Here is a 19934-nt window from a genome sequence, read left to right on the forward strand (position 1 = left end):
CACTTCCTCATCCTGGCTTCTCGCAGAACTCCTGAGCCTACATTCATTCTTTTTGAGACTGGGCTTCTCTATGTATTCCTGGCTGTCCTGGACTCTGTAGATCAGGCTGGCCTCGAACTCACAGTCTTCTCACAGGCCTCTCGAGTCCGGAGTACAGGTGTGCACCACCACTTCCGGCTAGCCTGAATTCAAGCTCTCAGACTGGACCTCCAAATTCTCTCCACACACAATGGGCTCAGGCTTGTCACCCCCTTCCCTCCAGTCTGAACCTACAGGGCACTATCATGATGCAAGGTTGGCCGTGAGCCCCTTCAGCTCCTCACCCTCCAGGAGCCCACTGCCTAGGGGTGGGACTCTGCCTCCACGGCCTCCAAGCTGCCCTCAGCATGTAGTCTCTCTCCATGTGCTGTTGGCACAAGATCTGTGTTCTCTGCTGGCCTCCGACACATACAACGACTTTCTCTTCCTGAATTGGCTCTGACCAATTCCCTCAAGTGCCAGTGAACCCCATCACATCCCCTCCAGAACTCTCGGTGACTGTACACACACACACACACACACACACACACACACACACACACACACACACACACAGTGGCAATCCACAGGCTGGGCTGAGTGATGGTGAGAGCCAGGCCATGGGGAGGGCTCCTAAATTTGCTTCCCTATCGCAGGGTGTCAAGAATTTCACTTTCTTCATAAAGCAGGGGAAGAGGACAAGATTAGTGTCTAGAGTCTTGCCAGATGGGTGACCCTGGAACCCAAGGCCCTAGCCCTCCTTTTCCTCCTTCTGGCCATGTGGTCTGCCAACACACCCACCCAGGGGGACCACCATGTACCAGCACCAGAACCAAACCCAGCAGCCAAGAAAAATGGAGTTCACAGGACTTTTATTAGCAGGGAGGGTCCTTCTCATCTTCCCTTCCCTTCCACATCTGTTCCTTAACCTCCAGTGCCCCGTCCTGGGAAAGAACTGAATGTTTGTCCAGGGGTGGGGAAACGGGGTCTCGGCGGGTCCCAGGAGGCCCAGCTCTGGGGCTGGCTGGCAGCCAGGAGCGCGGCCTCCTTCTCTCCTGCTCCACAGTGCTGCAAAGAGCAGGGCCTGTCACCCGCTGGGAACCAATAAACAGGAAACCGACACCAGCCTTGCACTTGCTCCCTTGCCTGGGTCCTCCAGCCTTCCCACTGGCCCCAGACCTGCCTGCCTCTCCCTGGCCCCAGAAGCTCACGACAAAGGACATCAATTTCAAATTAACCAACAAAATCAGGTTAAGAGGCCTGGGGGAGAGAAGGCGCAGTGGTCAGAATGCTTCGTGTTGTGACCCCAGGGTTGTAGTCTCTGCAAGTGACAGCTCAAAGCACACACCAAGCGGCCACATTTCCGAGAGCCCTTCTAGCTCCAGGGTCCTGGTTGAAGGGTTTGTGAACATTATCTTTTTGTCCTCACAATTCCTCAGAAACTCCATCTAATGGAGCAGGAAACCGAGGCTCACAGCTGAGGTCGGGTGTTAAATATTAACACTGTTAACTATCACCCAGGGAGACAGGCATAGCTGGCCCACCAGGCATATGGACTCTGGGCCCAGAAAAGGAAGCAGAGGTCTAGGCCCCTGGGTCCTGGAGGGCTCTGGCTTGGTCTCCCTAACTTTGCTTAGCCACCCCAGGCAAGCTGTAGTTGGGGCTGGTGGGAACAAAAGGGGGGACCAGAGAGGGGAGGCTATGGGCATCGTGACAGGCTGGTCCCTGTCCCTCCTCCCCAACTCCAAATGTTCTGGCTACTGAGCCGTTTGGTCTCCCGTCTAGAGCTTTATCCTCTCCTACATGGCTGACGCACAGAATCTCAGACACAAAGGGAGGGACTGAGATTGCCACTTCGAAGTCATCCCGTTTATGTATTGCTGCACCCGTGCATGACACACAGCACCTACGCGGGTCAGAGGGTGACTTGAGGGGGTTGGCTCTCTCCTTCCACCACGTGGGTGCTAGAGAAAGAAATCAGGCTGTCAGGTTTGGTGGCAAACACCTTTACCTGCTGTGCTATCTTGCCAGCCTGGCAAGATTGAATGATTTCACTTAATCTTAGCAATGTGACGCTGTGGAGTGGACCTTGCTCCATTTCATACACTGGGGGAGATTTCCAAGTGCTCTTCTTGATTCCTACCACATAATCTCAGGATGAAGCCACCATCTCCAGCACATAGCTCCCACTTTCTCGTCTGCCTCCCACTAGCTCCCAGCTCTGCCCTTCATGGGGGCAGTCAGGCTTCTGCTCCCGCCCAAGGCTCTCACCTTTCCAGCTTTTCCTGGCTCTGAGCTCTTCAGCCAGCAGCCCCTTTTGGGAGATGCCTTACTTCAATGTCTAGTCAGCAAGCCTTAGGCTAGCCACCTCTAGAGGCCAGCCCTATTCCCATAGGACTCAGTGACACATTTGTCCCGAACCTTCCAGGCCTGGGCTCAGCCTTACCCTGAACCCTGCCTATCTCAGGGACTAGGATCCTTGTTGAAAACTCCCTGGATCCAAACCTTCCCAGCATGTCCCCACTGGCCATCAAAGGTACTGACTGTCACATAAATAGATGACAAAGAAACATGGAAAGAAATGAAGGTAGGATTGAATGATTGAGGCCTGAGATATTCCCAGGGCCAGCACCTACAGGTGGCCTACCAGAAGCTCACAGCCTGGTCCTTATTTAACTGTGAGGTAGGCAAAATAATAGTCCCCCAAAGATGTCCATGCCCAGGCCCCGGAACCTGATGACTATGGGATCTCACAAGGCAGGAGGGACATTGCAAGTGCTACTGAGGACCCTGGGTTACCCAGGTGGGCCCACTGGAATCACAGAGTCCTTCCGGAGGAAGGCAGAAGGTCTGGGCGAGGGAGGTGTGACAAGGCTATGCTGCTGGCTCTGAGCCAGAGGCCACACACCAAGGAACACCGGCACCCACCAGTAACTGGAAAAGGCAAGGAAATTGATTTTCCCTTAAACCCAAGAAGGAAGCAGCCCTGCTAGCACCTGGATTCCAGCTCCATGAACCCCCGATCAGACTTCAAACCTCGGTTCGAAGCCACTGGCCTGTAATCTGTCACTGAGGCAATGGGGCACTGACACACCGTCCACAGCAGCCTCTGTCTGTGTTTTCCCCACGGCAAGTCCCTCTGCAGCCCCCTCTCCCTCTCCACGCCCATGGATCGTTTTAAAAGTCAGCGGTTAAGGCTGAAGTGACAGCTCAGTGGTAAGGATAAGCTCACTTCTTGTTCTTGCAGAGGGCCCAGGTTCGGTTCCCAGCATACACTTGGTGACTCACAATTCATAGCTTCAGTTCCAGGGCATCCTACACCCAATTCTGCCTTCTCTGAGCATCAGGCATGCACACGGCGCACATACATACATGCAGGAAAAGCACTCATGCACATGAAATAAAAAAAATTAGAAACCTTAATTAGAAAAAGTCTGTTTTTCCCAAGCTGAGTGAGCAGTTTCAATGCCCTGTGCACTGAAGAATAACTATTTGGGGAACAGGCCTCAGAGAGAGCACCATGGCCTGCCCCACATAAGAGAAAAGACCCTTTCTGAGGCAGGGGAAGCCAAGAGGGAACCTGGCACACACACGGGGAAGCAGCTAGGGAGTGGGGCAGAGCCCTCAGCAGCCTGTGGCCCAGCGTGAAAGCACTTCCTGGTCTGCAAGCGAGTTTCTGCACAGAACAGCTGCTGCAGCCCCAGCAGCCCCGGGAGAAGGCTTAATCTTGGGGCTCAAGGCCACGAAGGCACTTGTGGCTCCAAGGATATGGGGTTCTTTCAGGCCTCACAGGAGGAAAATGGTGAGACTTGGCTGCATCCCTGGCCTCCTAAATCATTATACTCTGCCAGGTCACCCCTAGTGAACCCTATAGCTACCGGAGGGCCATCTGGGGGTTCAAACAGCGAGCAGCCTTCATATCATGAACTAGGGCTCAGCCCATCAGCCTGGCTCGGTCTTTCTGCCTCTGTCCACCTCAGAAGCCTGAGAAGTAGTGGTGGGTATCAAGTCCTGTGGGTGAGGATGTCCTCCTGTCCTTCCCAGAGGACCCAGGGTCCCCAATTCAGGGACTGCCAGCATGGCGCCAGGCTTCCTGGCACATTTCCCAGCGAGTGTGCCAGGGTTACGAGTCTTTCTGGGAAACACAGGCTCCCCCTTCTCCCGGACTCCATCACCATCTCTGCCAACTTGACTCACTGGGAATTCTGGGGCCAATGTATGACCTGGAGACAGGACATCGAGGGACAGATTACCCATGAGCCAGGGGCCCTGGGCAAAAGTCTGCTGGCTCTAAAACTGCTCCCTTACCTCACCCAACTTGGGGTTAGCTGAGAGGGCCAGGGCTGCTGTGGTTGGCACAAACTACCCGTTCCAGGAGATACAAGTTAGAACTGGGGAGGGGCCACTCTGCCCGCGGAGAACACCTGCCGTGCGTGGTGCTACCATCTGCCCACGGGCCCGAGGTGCCCTCTTAGCCTCTGAGCTAAGGCCCCCAGGGCAGCAGGTAGCTCTGCCATCTACCCCTCTTCGTGACCCGCCTCCCACTTGGCCGGCTGCTGGACTAGAAGGGTTAGCTTCACTGGTATCTCTCTTTGAAATGGAGTCTTACTGTAGAAGCCCGTCTAGCTTGGAACTCATTGTGTAGGCTGCTCTCGAACTCACGGAGATCTGCCTGCCCATGCCTCCTGAACACTGGGATAAAAGGCGTGCACCATTGCATCTGGCAGATAGTAGCACCTTGTTTACTTGGTTACTACATGTCTGGACTCCTTGGGCTTCAGCTGAAACATCTCCTTCCAGATGTCTGCCTAGCCCAGCAGAGAGAGCATCACCGCTTACTTCTGTGGCCTCCTGAATGGCCTCACTGCTTCCATGCTGGACTCTGCTATCTAGCCCCACACAACAACTTGGGTCATTATCTCACTCATAGCCTCACTTCAGGTAGATGCCAAGTCCAGACCTTTTACTCTCTGACCTCTGACTTCCTAATAGTCAACCCTATGCATACTACCCAGTGTCCATTGCTCAGGACTTTTGCATTTGCTGTTCCTTTTCTTCCCACAATACGCCCCCCCCCACCCCCAGCCCTGAGAAAGTTACCTGATTCCCTCCCTGTCTTCTTCTGGGCCTCAGACATTACCACCTCCTCTCACAGGCCTCTCTAGACCCCATGATCTAAAATAGTACCCCAACCTGTCATCTTCAACTTCTTTACCCTGTTTTATTTCTCTCCCCCGCACCTTCTGTTCCCTGACAGTGTCCTCCTTTGTAGACACATGTCCTCACCAGTCTGGAGGGTCCACAAAGCAGGCCTCTGCTTTGGCAGCTGCTGTCTTTCCACTCTAGAATGGTGCCTGACCCCAGAGACGTGGGTAGTTATCTTTTCAGGACACAGATGCTAAAATCAAACTTCTACTGCAACAGCCTGCCTGGGAAAGCCTCCTCCTGGACTCTGCTCATGCCATGCCCTCCTCCTAGAACCCTGTCCTCTCTCCCAGCTTCCAAGGCCTCGACGCAAGAGCATCCTCTACCAGCCCGCAGACTAACATCCAGGGATGGCGCCCCGTCCTGCTGCTGGGAAGCATGTGCAGCCCTAGCAATCAGATGGGAGGGAGGGAAGGAGGAGGGACAAGTCCCTACACTGGGAGAGGGGGCTGGGGACAGGATTAGCTGCAGCGTCTCAAATCCAGCTGGTCCCAGAAATGTTGGGCTGGAAAATGTCACATTCAACTCTGGTCCCTCCCCCAACTCTTCCCTGCTGGGTGGACTCATTCCTGGAGAGCGTCCCTTTCCCCCAATACCACAGGGTCCTAAGAAAGAAGGTGGGACAGGAAATAAGCCCTGAAAGGACAACCCTTTTTCCAGTCCTCCCCCATCCTAACCTCCTGCTGGGTGACAAGACATTAATTATAGCTATTTGGTACTGTTCAGAATTCCAAACGTCCTCCTAGAACCCCATCTCCTCCCCAGTTTCCATTGGGGGGGGGGGGAATCACAGCAAAAGAGCCAAGGAGGGGCAGAAGGGAAACTTGCCTCTGCAAGTCCCTGCCAGAGGGGAGCCAGCTAGACAGAAGTGGTGGGAAGGGCTGCAGCCCGGCCCCGCAGAAGGCAGGGGCATCTGGGTAGGCTGAGGCGAGCTGCCATGGCTGCTGGTAAGTGGGAGAGGAACAAGGCCAGAGGTCCTAGGGCTTGGGTCCAGCTCGGCCTGGCTTTATTGTATGACCTTGGGCTAGCACCTTCCTACCCAACACCAGGCCCTGGGGAATTAAATCCCACCACGGACACATTCAGGCTGTTACAATACAACGGTAAGTGATGCCCCAACTGTTCCCCACTCATGCCCCTTCTCAGGTAACAGGCCAGTCTCACTTGGAAACTGGGAACAACCCCTTGATTACTTCTCTTTGAGACACTGATAAGCTGGGATTCAGAGCACCTCTAACAGTAAGCTACGCAGTCTTTCACATGACAGGAAACCATTGGTGTCTGCCACAAAACGGGCATGCAAGGAACAGTAGCCGGTGTTATAGCTATTTCAATACGCCAAAGTCCCGTGAATTCAGCCATCTACAATTCTCAGAGGTAAGTCAGCACCTGTTTCTGGGCTACAAAAGCAACGAGCATGAAGGGGTACCAGGCAGAAGAAATGAACTAAGATTACTATTTAAGAAATGAACTATCTAAGATTCCTCTATTCCCACAGAGGAATGCCTTGGTGCAACCACACAGTGGCAACTATGGAGCTAACTGGAAGAAATCAGAGGCCCACAGCCTTGGTGGCCCACTGGCTGAGCTACCAGAGAGCAGATTTTCCCTCTAGCTACAGTGACTCTCCCCATTCCCTCATCCAGGCTGCCCTGAGTCCCTCCCACAGAGCCACAAGACCTGGCTGCCCAATCCCCGGGGGCAAAGATAGGAAAACCAATCCTAACATTGACTGTCCAGGCCCACATAGAGCCAGAGGCTAAGTGCTGCCTGACACTGAAGTTTCCTGCCTCCCTTCAATGTGGGAGGTTCTGAGCTAAGGGAGACATGCCTGTAAGAAACTCCCCACTGCTCAAGATCCAGTCTGGGTTCTCTGAGAGCCCAGTTCTTCCCTCTAAGCACATTACATTGGTATATGCTCCATAATCAGAACATGAGAACTCCTCTTGTCCCCTCATTCTGAAGGCCAAGACACACCATCTCCACCCACAGTGCAGAGATCGTGACTGGAGCCCCGAGCCTGAGACAAGGGAACATTGTGTCTGCTCAAGAAATGTCAGCAGGAAGGGGGAGTGCACAGCTGCTCCCCATCTTTCTAAAGCCAGAAGGAAAGGAATAGCAAGAAGAGATTCAAAGTAGCAGATGGAAGAACTTCCAGGCTTAATGAGCAGGTAGGGAGGATGGGGGAACTCAAGGCATGGCAAATGCTTTCTGAGCCTAATAAAGTCCACCAGGTGCTACTGAGACCTGAGCTTAGACAGCAGTGGGGGAGGAGGTCACTGAGAAGCCGCTGAGGCAGTAGAGCCTGTTCCGTCCTCCCTCCTGCCCCCAGGGAGGAAATGGTCACACCAGCATCTACCTAGAGAGCCTTCTGGGCACCCATTATCTCCATCTTATGGAAAAGGAGAGCAATCCACATAACAGGAATGGTACAGGTCCTGGGGACATCCAGTCCGGCTCTTCTAATTACAGACTCAGCCTTTGCTCTTCTAAGGGAGGAGAGGGAGCATCAGCTGGGCCTGGAGAAGTGGGAGAACCTGAAATGTCAGAGAAAGCCCCTTGCAGGTCAAGAGAAGCCTGTACATGAGAGGACTGTTCCATATGATATCTCCCGGGCGAGGAGGTCACTGGAAAATGTGAAGGGGGCAGAAACCTTTCCTCCCTGGTCTCAGTGCCTGTCCCCCAGACTCCCTAATTTTCTGGCTGCCCCTCAACTCCCACTATACTCCCAAAGGAAACCATTACATGAAAAAGGAAGCTGATACTCCTTCTCAAGGATAGTATCCTTCTCAAGCTGATACTCCATCCTCAAGCATAAAACTGGCTCTGGTACTCAGGCTCCCCTAATGGGGTCTCAGAAGGAAAACCAGGTGTTAAAGTCCCCTCTGCTCACTCCCTGTCTGTCCATCCCTGTCACCTCCACAAGGAAGAACAGAGCTGGGACACGGGAAGTAGAAAGGAGGGGAGAGAGACAGAGATAGGGAGTTGGAGGAGCCCTTAAGAGCTCTGAGAAGCCAAGTGACCAAATTAGTCCAGGGTGTAGGGTTTCCCAGCTTCTGAAGTCAGCAACACAGTGGGAGCTGAGGCAGGCCACAGTTGACATAACCCCAGGCCATCCCTGGGCTCAGCTTCCAGCCCAGAGCTACAAACCTAGTTGCAACTCTCCCATGCCAGGGCAGATGTTGCCTAGAGTCAGCCGGAATGCATAGCCAAAACCCAGGCATAAGAGAAGCAAGAGTTTTGTGGAGGGTGGGAATGAGACCCCGGGGCCTGGGATTGGCAGGAAGGAGTGAGAAGGTGAGCAGATGCAGGCCAGCAAGATGAGGGTCCAGAGCATCTTCCTGACTCATGGAGGCAGCCCTGTCTGCCACAGGGGCCAGAACTGCTCTCAAGCCCTCTGAAGGGCTTTGCTGCGGAGCCTCAGAAGAAGCCTGTCTGTCACCATACTTCCCCAGCTACTCCAGCCTGAAGCTCCTCTAACCGAAAAGGGGCATGTTGGCATTGGTCCCATAGACTACCCATACTCACAACACAGGCTCTCCCAGTTCTGCACAATGCCACCTGGGTGGAAATGCCCCCACAACGTCCCTCAGACCCAGTTTTATAGATGGAGAGGTTAAGTCACAAGAAAGGCCAATGTCAGAAAACTAGAGCAAGGCTGGGGCTGGACCCGGAGAGCCTATGCTGCTCCATAAAGTGAAGCGGGTACTTTTCTCCTAGGCCTTGGAATAGACCTAAAGGCAAGAACACGTTAACTGTGACCTGAAATGAGATCAGCGAAGAGCTGGGCATGGAGGCTGGAGCCTTGGCTGAATGGCAACACCCTCACCCACACTTCCAGTGCATTTCTAACAAAGAACCACGGGAATCCCAGAAATAAGTCCCGAAGAAACAGCCCAAGGACCTGTGCGAGCACCACCAGAACGCTTTGGGGCAAGCAGACCCTTTGACACTGGCTGGCAGCATCCCGAAGCCTCTTCTGGTCCTGGGTTAACAGGAGCCTGGTGCCATACGCTAGTCCAGGACAAGGACCTTTGGGCCACTGAGTACACACAAAAGCTCCTGTCGGCTGGTGCCCATGGCTCTTCTGAACCCTGCCCCAAATCTCCTCTCCAAAGGACTTACCACTTGAGGCTTGCTACAGCACTTGCTCGCTGGGGCAGGCTCATCTGGAGCGGCCTTGGCAGCCCCGGCGGGCTTGGTCTCAGCAGAGGGTGGTGCAGAGGGAGGCAAGCAGGGTAGGTCCACAGGACCTGAGGCAGGGGCGTCAGCAGAGTGAAGGGTCAGCATGTACTGCTTAGTGACATCCTCAAGCGATGGGGCCTGCAGGGTGGGATGGCCTCTAGCAGGGAAGCCCACAGGCTCTGGCACCGTCACAGGGGGTTCCACAGGCGTCCCAGGCTCGGGCACAATAGGTGTGAAGGTGGCAGGGACACTGGCATGGCGGACATGTTTGGAGGAAGAGCGGACTTGTGTCAGGCTACCAGCCTGGTCCTGGCTGCCCTCCTCTCTCCGAAGCTCCTGGTGACTGCTCCGGGCTGGGCGCTTCTTGGAACCTCTGCGGGTGAGGCGAGGGGAGAGAACATCTGCCAGCTTGGGGTCAAGATGGAAGTCATGGCGGGCAGTGGAGGGGGCAGGTAGAGCCCTCTCGGACTGTGCCCTGCCCCTGGCAGGGACAGGGTCTTCTGGCTTTGCCCACTGTTCTGCAAGGATAGGTTCACTGTTGGATGGAGGCAGCAGGGGTTCTACCTCTCGAATGGGCTCCCCTCCCGGGCCCTCAAATCCAGGCCCAGCTAACTCCCCACGGCGACTAGGGTCACTCAGAGATTTCTTCTTAGGGGTCTTGCCAGCAACTCTGTCTTCTCCCATACGCCCCAAGGCACCAGGCCCCTGAACTATACTCTGAATGACTTCTTGGTAGTCCTTGTTCTCTTCGCTAGCCACAGACCAGTCACTGTGGCCGCTGGTCAGGCCCTCATCCATAGTTGGGGTCCCTGGAAGCCCTGTCTTAGAGTTCAGCGAGCCCAGAAGATTGCTGTCCACAGAGAACCCGGAGGGCTCGTCGGAGGAGGCAGCCCTATGGCGCTGTGGAATAGGGTCACTCAGGGATCTGTAGGCCTCACTCGCCTCCCCGTTGCTTAGTTCAGTTCCACTAGGGCCTGAGGGTGCGGCTTTGCGTCTCCTGCGGAGGGCTCCTGGAGTTAGAGGGGTCTCGGGACACACAAGGACCCTCCCACCCAGACTGTCTTCTGTCCCAGCCCCTCGGTGGTGGTTTGTCTGAGCTGAGGTTGAGGAAAGGGGTCGCCACACCCCTCCAGGATCTAGGCTGCAAAAGGCAGCACCAAGAGGCTCAGGGTCTGCCCCAATGCCCTCATCTGTCAGGCTGGACTCAGGCCCAGAGAGCTCCTCCTGAGACCGCTGCCCCTGGGTCATGTCCCCGGCCCAGTCGGGGCTTCTAGGGCGGACTTCACTGCCATCGTCCTGCTGTGCACCCATACGCTGTATCTTTTCAAAAACCTGACGGGCTTCCTGCACATACTGATCCTGGACCACGAGTGGCAACGGATCCTCCTCTGTGCCAGAACCTGCCAGGAGCAGCTCAGAGGAGCTGGGTTTCAAGGCACTGGTGCGGAGCAGGCGCCGGGCCATGGGCTTCTCTGAGCAGCTGAATGACTTGGCCCTGCGCAGGGTAGCTGTCAGGTCCTTGAGGGTGGGTCGGGTGGTGGGTGATGCTGGACTCTGGGACAGGATGGACTCAGGTTGCTCCATGGGGCTACCTGCTGACGGTGAAGCTCTGCCATCTAGGGGGCTGTTCCCTGGGCCCCCGCTGGGCTTTCGGACCCTCAGCTCGGAAAGGTCTGAGCGCAGGAAACTGAGCAGCGTCAGGGTCTCGGAAGCGATGTCTGGATTCGACAGCGACTTTCGCTGCCGGTTCCTGTCTAGCTCCAACCCTCCGTCCCTCGGCGGCCTAGTGGTGCCTACAGGTCCCTTAGCGCGGGACCTAGTCTGCGGCCGCAGAAGGAGCCCATCTCCGGTTCCAAAACTTGGGGAGCGATATACACCCCAGCTCACAGAACTGCGGCTGGACCACATATCGTCATCCTTGAGGGTCTCAGTGCTGGAATAGCGGCTACTGCCTCTCGAGCCAGCCGGGCTGGCCAGGTAGGCGGGAAAGCTCACCTTGGCCACGCGGAAAGGTGCCCCCCCAGTGTCGGACATTGGCCTTAAGCTCTCCTGGGGACCTGGGACGCCAGGCTGCGTGCCAGCACCCAACTCTCGGAGTCCCTCCTCTATAGAGGTTCTTGGAGACGGGGGAGGTTCGGGGCTCCTGACACCCCCTGCTGATCCCGAGGTCCCCGGATTTAGCTCGTCACTGTCCTGGCTGCAGCCGTGAACCAGCGGAGAGCTTTCGGGCCTGAGCCCTCTCCCTCGCCACCGACGGCCATCCTCACCGTCTGGGTCCTCGTCACTGCCGGAAGAGTGGCCGCCGAGGTAGGCCGGGCTCTGAGGCCCAAGTTGCGGCCGCGGTCCCTCCTCTTCCTCCTCGCTGGAACTGGGAGCCCGGCTGACAGGATAGGAGGAGGCAACGGAGGAGGAGGAGGAGGAGGCCCGGGCCCCTGCCTGCGGTTGGGAGAAGCTATGCCAAGAATGTAAACCATCCGCCGGACGCTGCGCCCGCTCCTGTTGTTGGTGCTGCCGACGCCGCCTCCCCTCGGCCCCCGGCCCGGACAGCGGCCGCGCCGAACGCAGGCCGGCCAGCGGGAAGCACGTTCGCGGAGGTGGCGTCGGAGGCTGCCGGGGCTCGCGAAGCGGGGGCTCCCACGAAGCCCCGTCGGGGCTGGTCGTCCCCGGGGCCTCCGAGTCCACGCTGGGTCGCCGGGAGCTCGGGCCGCCGAAGAGCTTGCGCATCTCGGTGACGCTGGGCCAGGCACCGCGCTCGGCGCCCTCCGTCGCTTCTTCGGTGGAGCCGGGCGAGCAGCGGCCGTCGCGGGCGCCGGCGGCGTCGTCCTCCAGACGCGCCGCGGCGAAACGCCGGGAGAGCTGGCGCACGGACGGCGAGAGGCTGCGGAGCGGGCGCGGCTGCGCGGGGGCGGCCGGGGGCCCCGACGCCAGCTTGGACACGCGCCGGGAGGGCTGGCCCGGGGCTGCCGCGGCTGGCCGGCACGAAGCTCGGCGCCGCAGCCCGGGGGTGTCCGCGGTCTCCTCCCTCGGCCCGGGCCCGCCGCTCCAGCGCTCCAGCAGTTTAAACGAGACGCTGCGATACAGTGGGGGCCGGGGTGCCCCGTCCGCCATGGTGGCGGCAGTCACTCCGGGGGGGCCGGCCTCGGGACGCCGCGGCCAACCCCCCCCTGCGCCCCTGCTCCGAGGGCGCGCAGTGGCCGCGGTCCGGGAGCCGGGGTCCCGCACCCGCAGCGCGCGGCGGCCGGGAGGAGGGCGCCGAGTCCTGAACACAGCTTTATCGGTCGAGGATCAAGTTTCTGCGGCCGCGGGAGGCGGCGGCTCCATCCTGGGCGACCCCAGGCCCAGCCTCTGCGGGAGCGGCCGGGGGCATCGCGGCCCGGCCGGCGGGGGCCCGAGGCTCGGTTCCTGCACGCGAAGCCCGCCCGCGAGGCTCGGCGGCCGGCCTACCTCCCCCTCCAGCTCCCGCTCCGGCTCCCTCTCCCTCCCCCAGGCCGCTCGCTCCCTGCTCCCTTTTGTTGCAAATAAACTTTGAGGCAGAGGAAAGGGGGCGGGGGGCGGAGCCTGGCGCCCAAAAGAGGGGGTGGGCTCGGGGAGCGCGCGAGGCTGGGAACACGGGGGGGGGTGAGGAGGAGCCGAAGGAGGAACGAGATGCTCGAACGTTGGTGGACCGCAGCGACCCTCCAGGGGAGTCCGCTGGGACACTCAGGAGCTCGCAGAGGGGGCAACTCCGCGGACCGCGGCCAGCGCGGCTCGGCCTCTCGCGTGCAGGGGCTTCTGCCGCAGGGGCAACATGGCACGAACTCCGGTCCACACCGATACTCAGGTACGCGCAGAAACTCCCCTGGCCGGAAAAGAGGTGGGACCCAGCGGGGCGTGGGCGGGGCCGGCCCACCCGAGCGCCCGGGGCGCCCCACCTTGCTCAGACCACGCCCTCTGCCCCCAACCTTCCGCGGCGAATCCCGCTGCACCCCGCCCACGTCCCGCCCCTCACTCTCCCAAAAGCTCCACCTAAGTCCCCACCTCCCCGTGGCCTGTCCTTCTCGGGCTGTCCCTCAACCCACCGGACGCTGCTGCAGAAGGCCCACCTCTCAGGACCCCCACACGCAGCTCCCCTCGCCGTTTCCCCAGCTGCCTCGACCCCCACCTACTCTCTAGGTCCTGGAGGCCTCTAATCTCTACCCTCCGCGCCCCGCTCCTCCGGGCGGTCTGTGTGCGTGGCTCTCGCGCCCTCTGCGGGCCGGATTCTCCGCGCTCTCCGAGCTTTGAAGGGATAAAACCTCATCCACCCGCAACCAACCCTAAGGGTTAGGAAGGTTTCAGTAACTCACAGGCGTTTCCTCGCCCCTTACTTTGCCAAACACTCTGCCCTTTCTTTGGCCTCCCGCACAAAAGGTGGTTGCACGGGAACGCCCTCAACTTCCCACCGCCAAACCTATACTCCTACCTGCGGCTGCTCCGCCCTCCAGGCCAGGAAGGTGTAAGCTTCTCCTGCTGCAACAATGATCTACCCCAGAGCTCCCCGCACCCCCCTGCCGCAGTCTGGCAAGTCTAAAATTGTTCTGGTTACTGGGGCGTCAACTTCTTCCCATCCTCAGCTGCTTCCGTTAGGCCCCTCTTTGCCCAGACAGTTTAAATGGAGGACTCTGGATCTAAATGAATGAAAATAGACGCACTGCCTAGGACGTACGGTAATATTTAAGTATTTTACTTAATCCCTTGGGATAGCTGCCATTGGAGAAGTAGCAGTGCCCGTTGCAGAGGTCGGAGGGAAGAGGCACCGTGGTGTGACTTAAATTCAGGCTTTACAGTCGCCGGTCATCGCGCCCCTTCACACAGCTTTCCCTGGCTTCAGATCTTGATGAAGAAGGAGGTTCCTTTAAGCCCCAGCAGCCTGCCTCTTTGTTGGTGGCCGGTGGGCAGAGCTCAGCCTCCCTGGGAATAGAGGATAGCCTAGGCTGCCTCAAACTCCCTCAGCTCTGCTGTGTGTAGGCCCGGAGCTCCGTTCCTCCAATGCTCACTTGGTAGGCGCTTAGGTCAGTGGTGCACCTAATCCCAAGGGCCATATTGGTCCCAGCCAAAGACACTCAGCTCCAGTAACGATGTGGGGAGCAAGATGAGCAGAGGACAGAATCCTGAGTTCAGAATAAGGGGGGGGGGGGGAAGGCAGCCTCCAGCACAGTTTTCTCTACACTTAATTTAATAAAGTTCTTGTTGTGCTGACCCCATCGGAAAAGTATTTTTGTTGTTAACTTCATAACTGTATTTTTGCTGCTATTATGAACTATAATGTAAATATCCGTGTTTTCCGATTATCTTAGGTGACCCCTGTGAAAAGGTCATTCGATCCCAAAGGGGTCATGACCACAGATTGCGAACCATGGCTCTTGCAGGACCCCAGGCCAGCTTGCTGCTTATACAATCTCCAGACTAAGAAACGCGCCGGGTCTGTGCCTCTCTGCTCTGCCGTGGTGGACGACATTGTGTAAAGCTCTGCTTCACTGGGCCTCAGCTGCCTTGTCTGAAAGTGAGGAGCGGGTCAGGCTTCCCCTAGGCAAGTGTAGGTGTGTGGGGTCACCGCAGCCCTCCACAGTGATGGCTCCTTCGGCCTGATGTACCCTTTTGTTGTGCTTGGATCAAACCTAGGGCTTTGGACATATTTGGCAGTTGCTCTACTGCTGAGCCCCAGCCCCAGCCCCAAAGTATGTGCTTTTCCACCTTCATGCTGGTTTGTTTTGTTTGTTTGTTTGTTTGAGACAGGGTTTCTCTGTCTGTCCCAGAACTCACTCTGTAGACCAGGCTGGCCTCAAACTCACAGAGATGCACCTGCCTCTCTCTCTTCAAGTGCTGCGATTAAAGGCGTGCACCACTGCCGCCCGGCACTGTTAAATTCTGCCTTTATGTCACTTCTGAGACAGGTCTTTATCTCACATCACGAATGGGCAAGTTGATGAAATATGGAGGCTAAAGCCATAGACCCAAGAGGCCTGTCACCTATACTTGGATGAAGTAAACTGTCCTGGCCTCTGGCCACACTTGGGAGGGAGAATATTTTAAGGATCTTGGCTAGGCAGAATGGCATCTCTTTTATTTATTTATTTATTGTTTGTTTTATGTGTATGGGTATTTGTTTTGTTCTTTTCTGTTTGGTTTTGTTTTGAGACAGGGTTTCTCTGTGTGGCCTTGGCTGTCCTGCACTGGCTTTGTAGACCAGGCTGGCCTCCAATGCACAGAGTTCCACCTGCCTCTGCCTCCCCGAGTGCTGGGATGACAGGCATGTGCCACCGCCCAGCTGTGTGTGGCTGTTTTGGCCTGCATGTATATGTCTCTTTTGCGCGCATGTATGTGTCTCGGATCCCTTGGAGCTGGAGTCACAGGAAGTCATGTCTGTGAGCGTCTGTGGAGAATGAGTGAGCACAGTGACTGATCTACTCAGGAGGTAGCCCCGTGATGTCAGAGCTGAGGAAGTTCTTGGAAAATCAACATGGAAAGGTTGGATGGTCAAGGTCATGGCAGGACAGACCTTGGAACTTCGTAGAAGCGTGAGAGCCGGGAAAGGAGCTGTCTGAACGGGAGATTTGGCTTCCGACTCCTTCCCAAAACCAAACAGAATCTCTCTGAAACTACCTGAACCTCCGTCATTAGATCTAGACTGCATGGGATGTCACTAGTTAGCCACCCTTGTCCACTTCACATTCTCATCAGTTACTTGGTTGACTCTCATCAAAAAACCAAAATAGCCTAGGACCTTTATGGCAGCTTCTGTTTCATTCCTGTGTCCTACCACTGAGAGACGGCCCCAGCCTCATCTCAGATCTGTGCCAGTCAGAGTTCACATTTTCTCCCTTTCCTTCTCCTCCCACTTCCCTCTCTTTGCCTCTCTCCCCTCTCTCTCTCTCTGCCCCCACCCAGCCCAGCCTCAGCTGAAGGTAACTGGGTATGCCCTTCCTCCCAGGAGTTGGGATTACATACATGCACCTCTGCGCCTGGCCTTTTTGTTTCGTTTTAAGATTTATTGTTCTTTTTTTGTGCGTGTTTTGCCTGCATGTACATATGTGCACCGTGTGTGCCTACTCACTGCCTGAGGAGGACAGAAGAGGGGTTCAGCATGAGCTGTCACGTGGGGGTACCGGGACCCGAGCCTCGGTCCTCCACCGAGCAGTAAGTGTCCCTGACTCTAAGCCATCTCTCCAGCTTGCTTGAGTTTGTTGCATCTCACAGTCCTCACGCTGTTTTCATTTTAGCATCTTTGTTGGTTTTGTTGTTGTTGCTTTTGTTTTGTTTTGTTTCAAGACAAGGTCTTAGTATGTAGATAGCCCGAGCTGACCCCAGCTTCCTGCTCTCCTGCCTCAGCATGTACTTTTCTTAGAATCATTACAGGCATATTTTGGATTTTTATTTGTTTCTGTGTTTTGTTTTGCTTTGAGTTGTTTGTTTTTTGAGACAAAGAGTCTCTGTGTAACAGACCTGGCTGTCCTGGAACTCACTGTAGACCAGGCTGGCCCGAAACGCACAGCCTATCTGTGCGTCCTAGAATGCTGGGAATTCACCACTATGTCCCTCCTACATGCTTTCCAGTTTCATTTTGTTTTGTTGCTCTCTCTGTGTGTGCACGTACATGCTTTGTGTGTGTGTGTGTGTGTTGCTAGGATTGAACTCTGGACCTCATACACAGTAAACAAGTTCTATGCCACCAACACACATCTCCCCCTTTTTTTGAGACAGGATTTCCCTAAGTTACTCAAGCTGCCCCTGAACTCATTCTGTAACTAACCCAGTAAGGCCTTGAACTCAGCCCTTCTCCTCAGTCTCTCAAGTAGGTAGGATTATAGGCTTCTGTGATTGTTTTAGTTTTTTGAAGTAAAACTGAAAGTACCTGAGGTCAGCAGGTAAAGGTACGTGCTGCCCAGCCTGACCTCCTGAATTTGATCCCTGGGCCTGTATGGCAGAAGAGAACCAACCCCTGAAAGTTGTCCTCTGACCTCTGCACACTCAATAAGTAGAACATAAGATTTAAAATTAAGGCATAGAAACAAAGCCTCATAGTTCAGGCTCACCTTCAACTCTCCGTGCAGCCTGAGTTGGCCTCCCACATGCTGTGGTTAGAGCCACGAGCCAGCACGCCCGCTTTAGTCCTTTATAACTTCACAGAACAGACATTGCTGCATATAATTTACAGGGACTTCGTGTTCCTCAGTATTACACTGCTAAGGTTTGAGTGTCGCGTGTTGGTATGATTAATTCTGGTACATGAACTGTTCTCGTCTATCGACCCATTGTCTTCACGGATGTTCAGCCACTGGCAGCACTGATAAACTTTCGTGCTTGTGATGGAAGTGTGTAAGGGTTCAACATTAGGCGGCACCGTGAGAGCCAGGATGGAGTAGGCCTGCCGTGGTCTGGGTTTTCTGTTATATGACATGTATGCACCCCCCCAGCCTCCAGCCACACTGAGGCTACCCTCCCTGTGTGGCCAGCCATCTTTACGAGGCCTCCTGGGCATCTCCAGCCCCTGGTTCTTAGCTCCCATCGGGTTCCAGCCTACATCCTGACCCCTATCCCAATTAAATCACTGCCTGGTTTCCACCTAGGGGATGATGGAATCTGACTAAAGGATTCTTTGTGGCTTGGCAGTGTGTGTGTGTGTGTGTGTACACATGCAATGGCTTAAAAACAAACACAACAACAACAGCCGCAAAAACACATGTATTTCTCTTCCTTATGACAAAGTCTTGGCAAATGGATGGGAATGTGGGAACGTGAGCCTCCCCAGCTTGCTGCTGTCCAGAAGGGGCCTTGCTTCACGGTCATGAGGGCACCAGTGGCCCCCTCCACCTTGTAAACACAACAGGGGTCAGGGAGGAGACCTTTGTTGGACTTTGCGGTGCTAGGGATTGAATCCAGGGCCTAGCATACTCCAGGCATGTGCTACGGAGCTCTAGTCCCAACCCTCGATTGTCTGAGACAGGATGTCGCCGTGTAGACCAGGCTGGCCTGCAACTTGTGTCCTTCAGTCACCACACCCTGAGTTCTGGGATAACACGCATGAACTGACCAGTCCCTGAAACATAGGTCTCTTGGCTCTGTGGCTGATGTAGAACCTCTGAGGCCCAGGCCTGTTGAGCCGAGGTTTGCTTCTCCGCATGGCTTGGAATTGGGGGAAGCTTCAGGCACCATGGCCCGGTTAGCAAACACATGGCAGCCAGCGCCTCAGGGCCGCCTGGGGGCCTCAGGCTCTCTGCCGCTGCCACTTGGCCGTGAGCCTCTGCAGGAGCTCGTGGGGCTGCCGCCGGAACTTCTGCTGCGTGAAGTAGAAGAGGATGGGGTCCAGCACGCTGTTGGCGCTGGCGAAGGGCCGAGTGCCTTTGTAGGCCGCAGCGAAGGTCTCCAGCACAGGGCAGGAGACGCCCGGCGTGGAGCGCACGGCCAAGTAGGCCGTCTTGGTGATGTGGAAAGGCAGGAAGCTGATGGCGAAGACGGCGGCCACCACCACAGCCATACGGGCCGCCTTGCTGCGCCGCTCCTGGGCCACAGGTCCTGCCGGGCCGTCCCGGCGGCACAGGTGGCGCGCCATGCGGCAGTAGCAGGCCAGCAGCGCCGCGAAGGGCAGCAGGAAGCCGATGACCGTGAGCGCCATGCCGTAGGGCAGGTAGCGGGCCGACAGGGCGGGCGGGCTCAGGTCGTAGCAGACCGTGCGGTTGCGCTGGATTCCCGTGGCGGCGAAGAGCGCCGTGGGCAGGCACTGGGCCGTCACGGCCAGCCACACGGCCGCGCACACCACCCAGGCAGCGCGGCGACCCCCGCGCTTGTGCCAGGGGGCCAGGGGGTGGCAGATGCCCAGGTAGCGCTGGAAGCTAATGCAGGTGAGGAACAGGATGCTGCCGTGCAGGTTGGCGTAGAAGAGGAAGCGCACCAGGCGGCAGGCGAGGTCTCCGAAGGGCCAGTGGTCCCCTCTGGCGTAGTTATAGACCAGCAGGGGCAGCGAGCAGGCGTAGAGCAGGTCCGCCAGGGCCAGGTTCAGGGTGTAGACGGCCGAGCGGGTCAGGGCCCGGCGGGAGGCGCAGAGCTGCGTGATGACGCAGACGTTCAGCGGCAGGCCGACCGCCAGCACCACGCAGTAGGCCGGGGGGAGCAGCAGGCGCTTGAAGTCCTCGCGGTAGACGCACGTGGTGGGCGGCAAGCCCGGAGCCTGGATGGTGCTATTGCCGCGCTCCATAACCGCGCGGTGACGGCTTTTCCTGGGCTCCGAGGACCTGGGAAAGCAACGCACGCCGTGTCAGTGGCGACTCACTGGCGCCTCAGTGGGCCCTGTGTGCTGATCTACTGGCGTGAGCAAAACAAGGCCTTAACTTGGCCGTCTCTTAGTCTCATCACCCCGTAAAGGTCTGCACAAATCTTCTATCATAGAAATGTATACTCCAGTAAAGCTCAAGCCTGGGAGAACTCCAAGTGATTTTTTTTTTTTTCTTTTTGGTTTTTGAGACAGGGTCTCACTGTGTAGCCCCAGTTGTTCTGGAACTCACTGTGTAGAC

The 19934-nt window shown here is 56.7% G+C and overlaps 2 protein-coding genes across 5 annotated transcripts in view; both read right to left on the minus strand.

Moving 5' to 3' along the window:
• Arhgef17 (Rho guanine nucleotide exchange factor 17) overlaps positions 1-12582 on the minus strand; it is a 54469-nt gene extending 41887 nt beyond the window's left edge. Inside the window, exon 1 of the mRNA XM_055623238.1 lies at positions 9349-12582. Within this exon, the coding sequence (XP_055479213.1) occupies positions 9349-12516 (3168 nt within the window). The 5' untranslated portion in view covers positions 12517-12582. The remainder of the gene's footprint in view (positions 1-9348) is intronic.
• A 5519-nt stretch (positions 12583-18101) lies between these two features.
• Positions 18102-19934, minus strand: part of P2ry6 (pyrimidinergic receptor P2Y6) — a 36645-nt gene continuing 34812 nt past the window's right edge. For all 4 annotated transcript variants that reach the window (XM_055623384.1, XM_055623383.1, XM_055623381.1 and 1 more), the window contains exon 3: positions 18102-19655. In XM_055623384.1, the coding sequence (XP_055479359.1) occupies positions 18632-19618 (987 nt within the window). In that variant the 5' untranslated portion in view covers positions 19619-19655 and the 3' untranslated portion in view covers positions 18102-18631. The remainder of the gene's footprint in view (positions 19656-19934) is intronic.

Source organism: Psammomys obesus, unplaced genomic scaffold (assembly GCF_907164565.1).
Source record: "Psammomys obesus unplaced genomic scaffold, mPsaObe1.curated_primary_1811, whole genome shotgun sequence".
Lineage (NCBI taxonomy): Eukaryota > Metazoa > Chordata > Mammalia > Rodentia > Muridae > Psammomys > Psammomys obesus.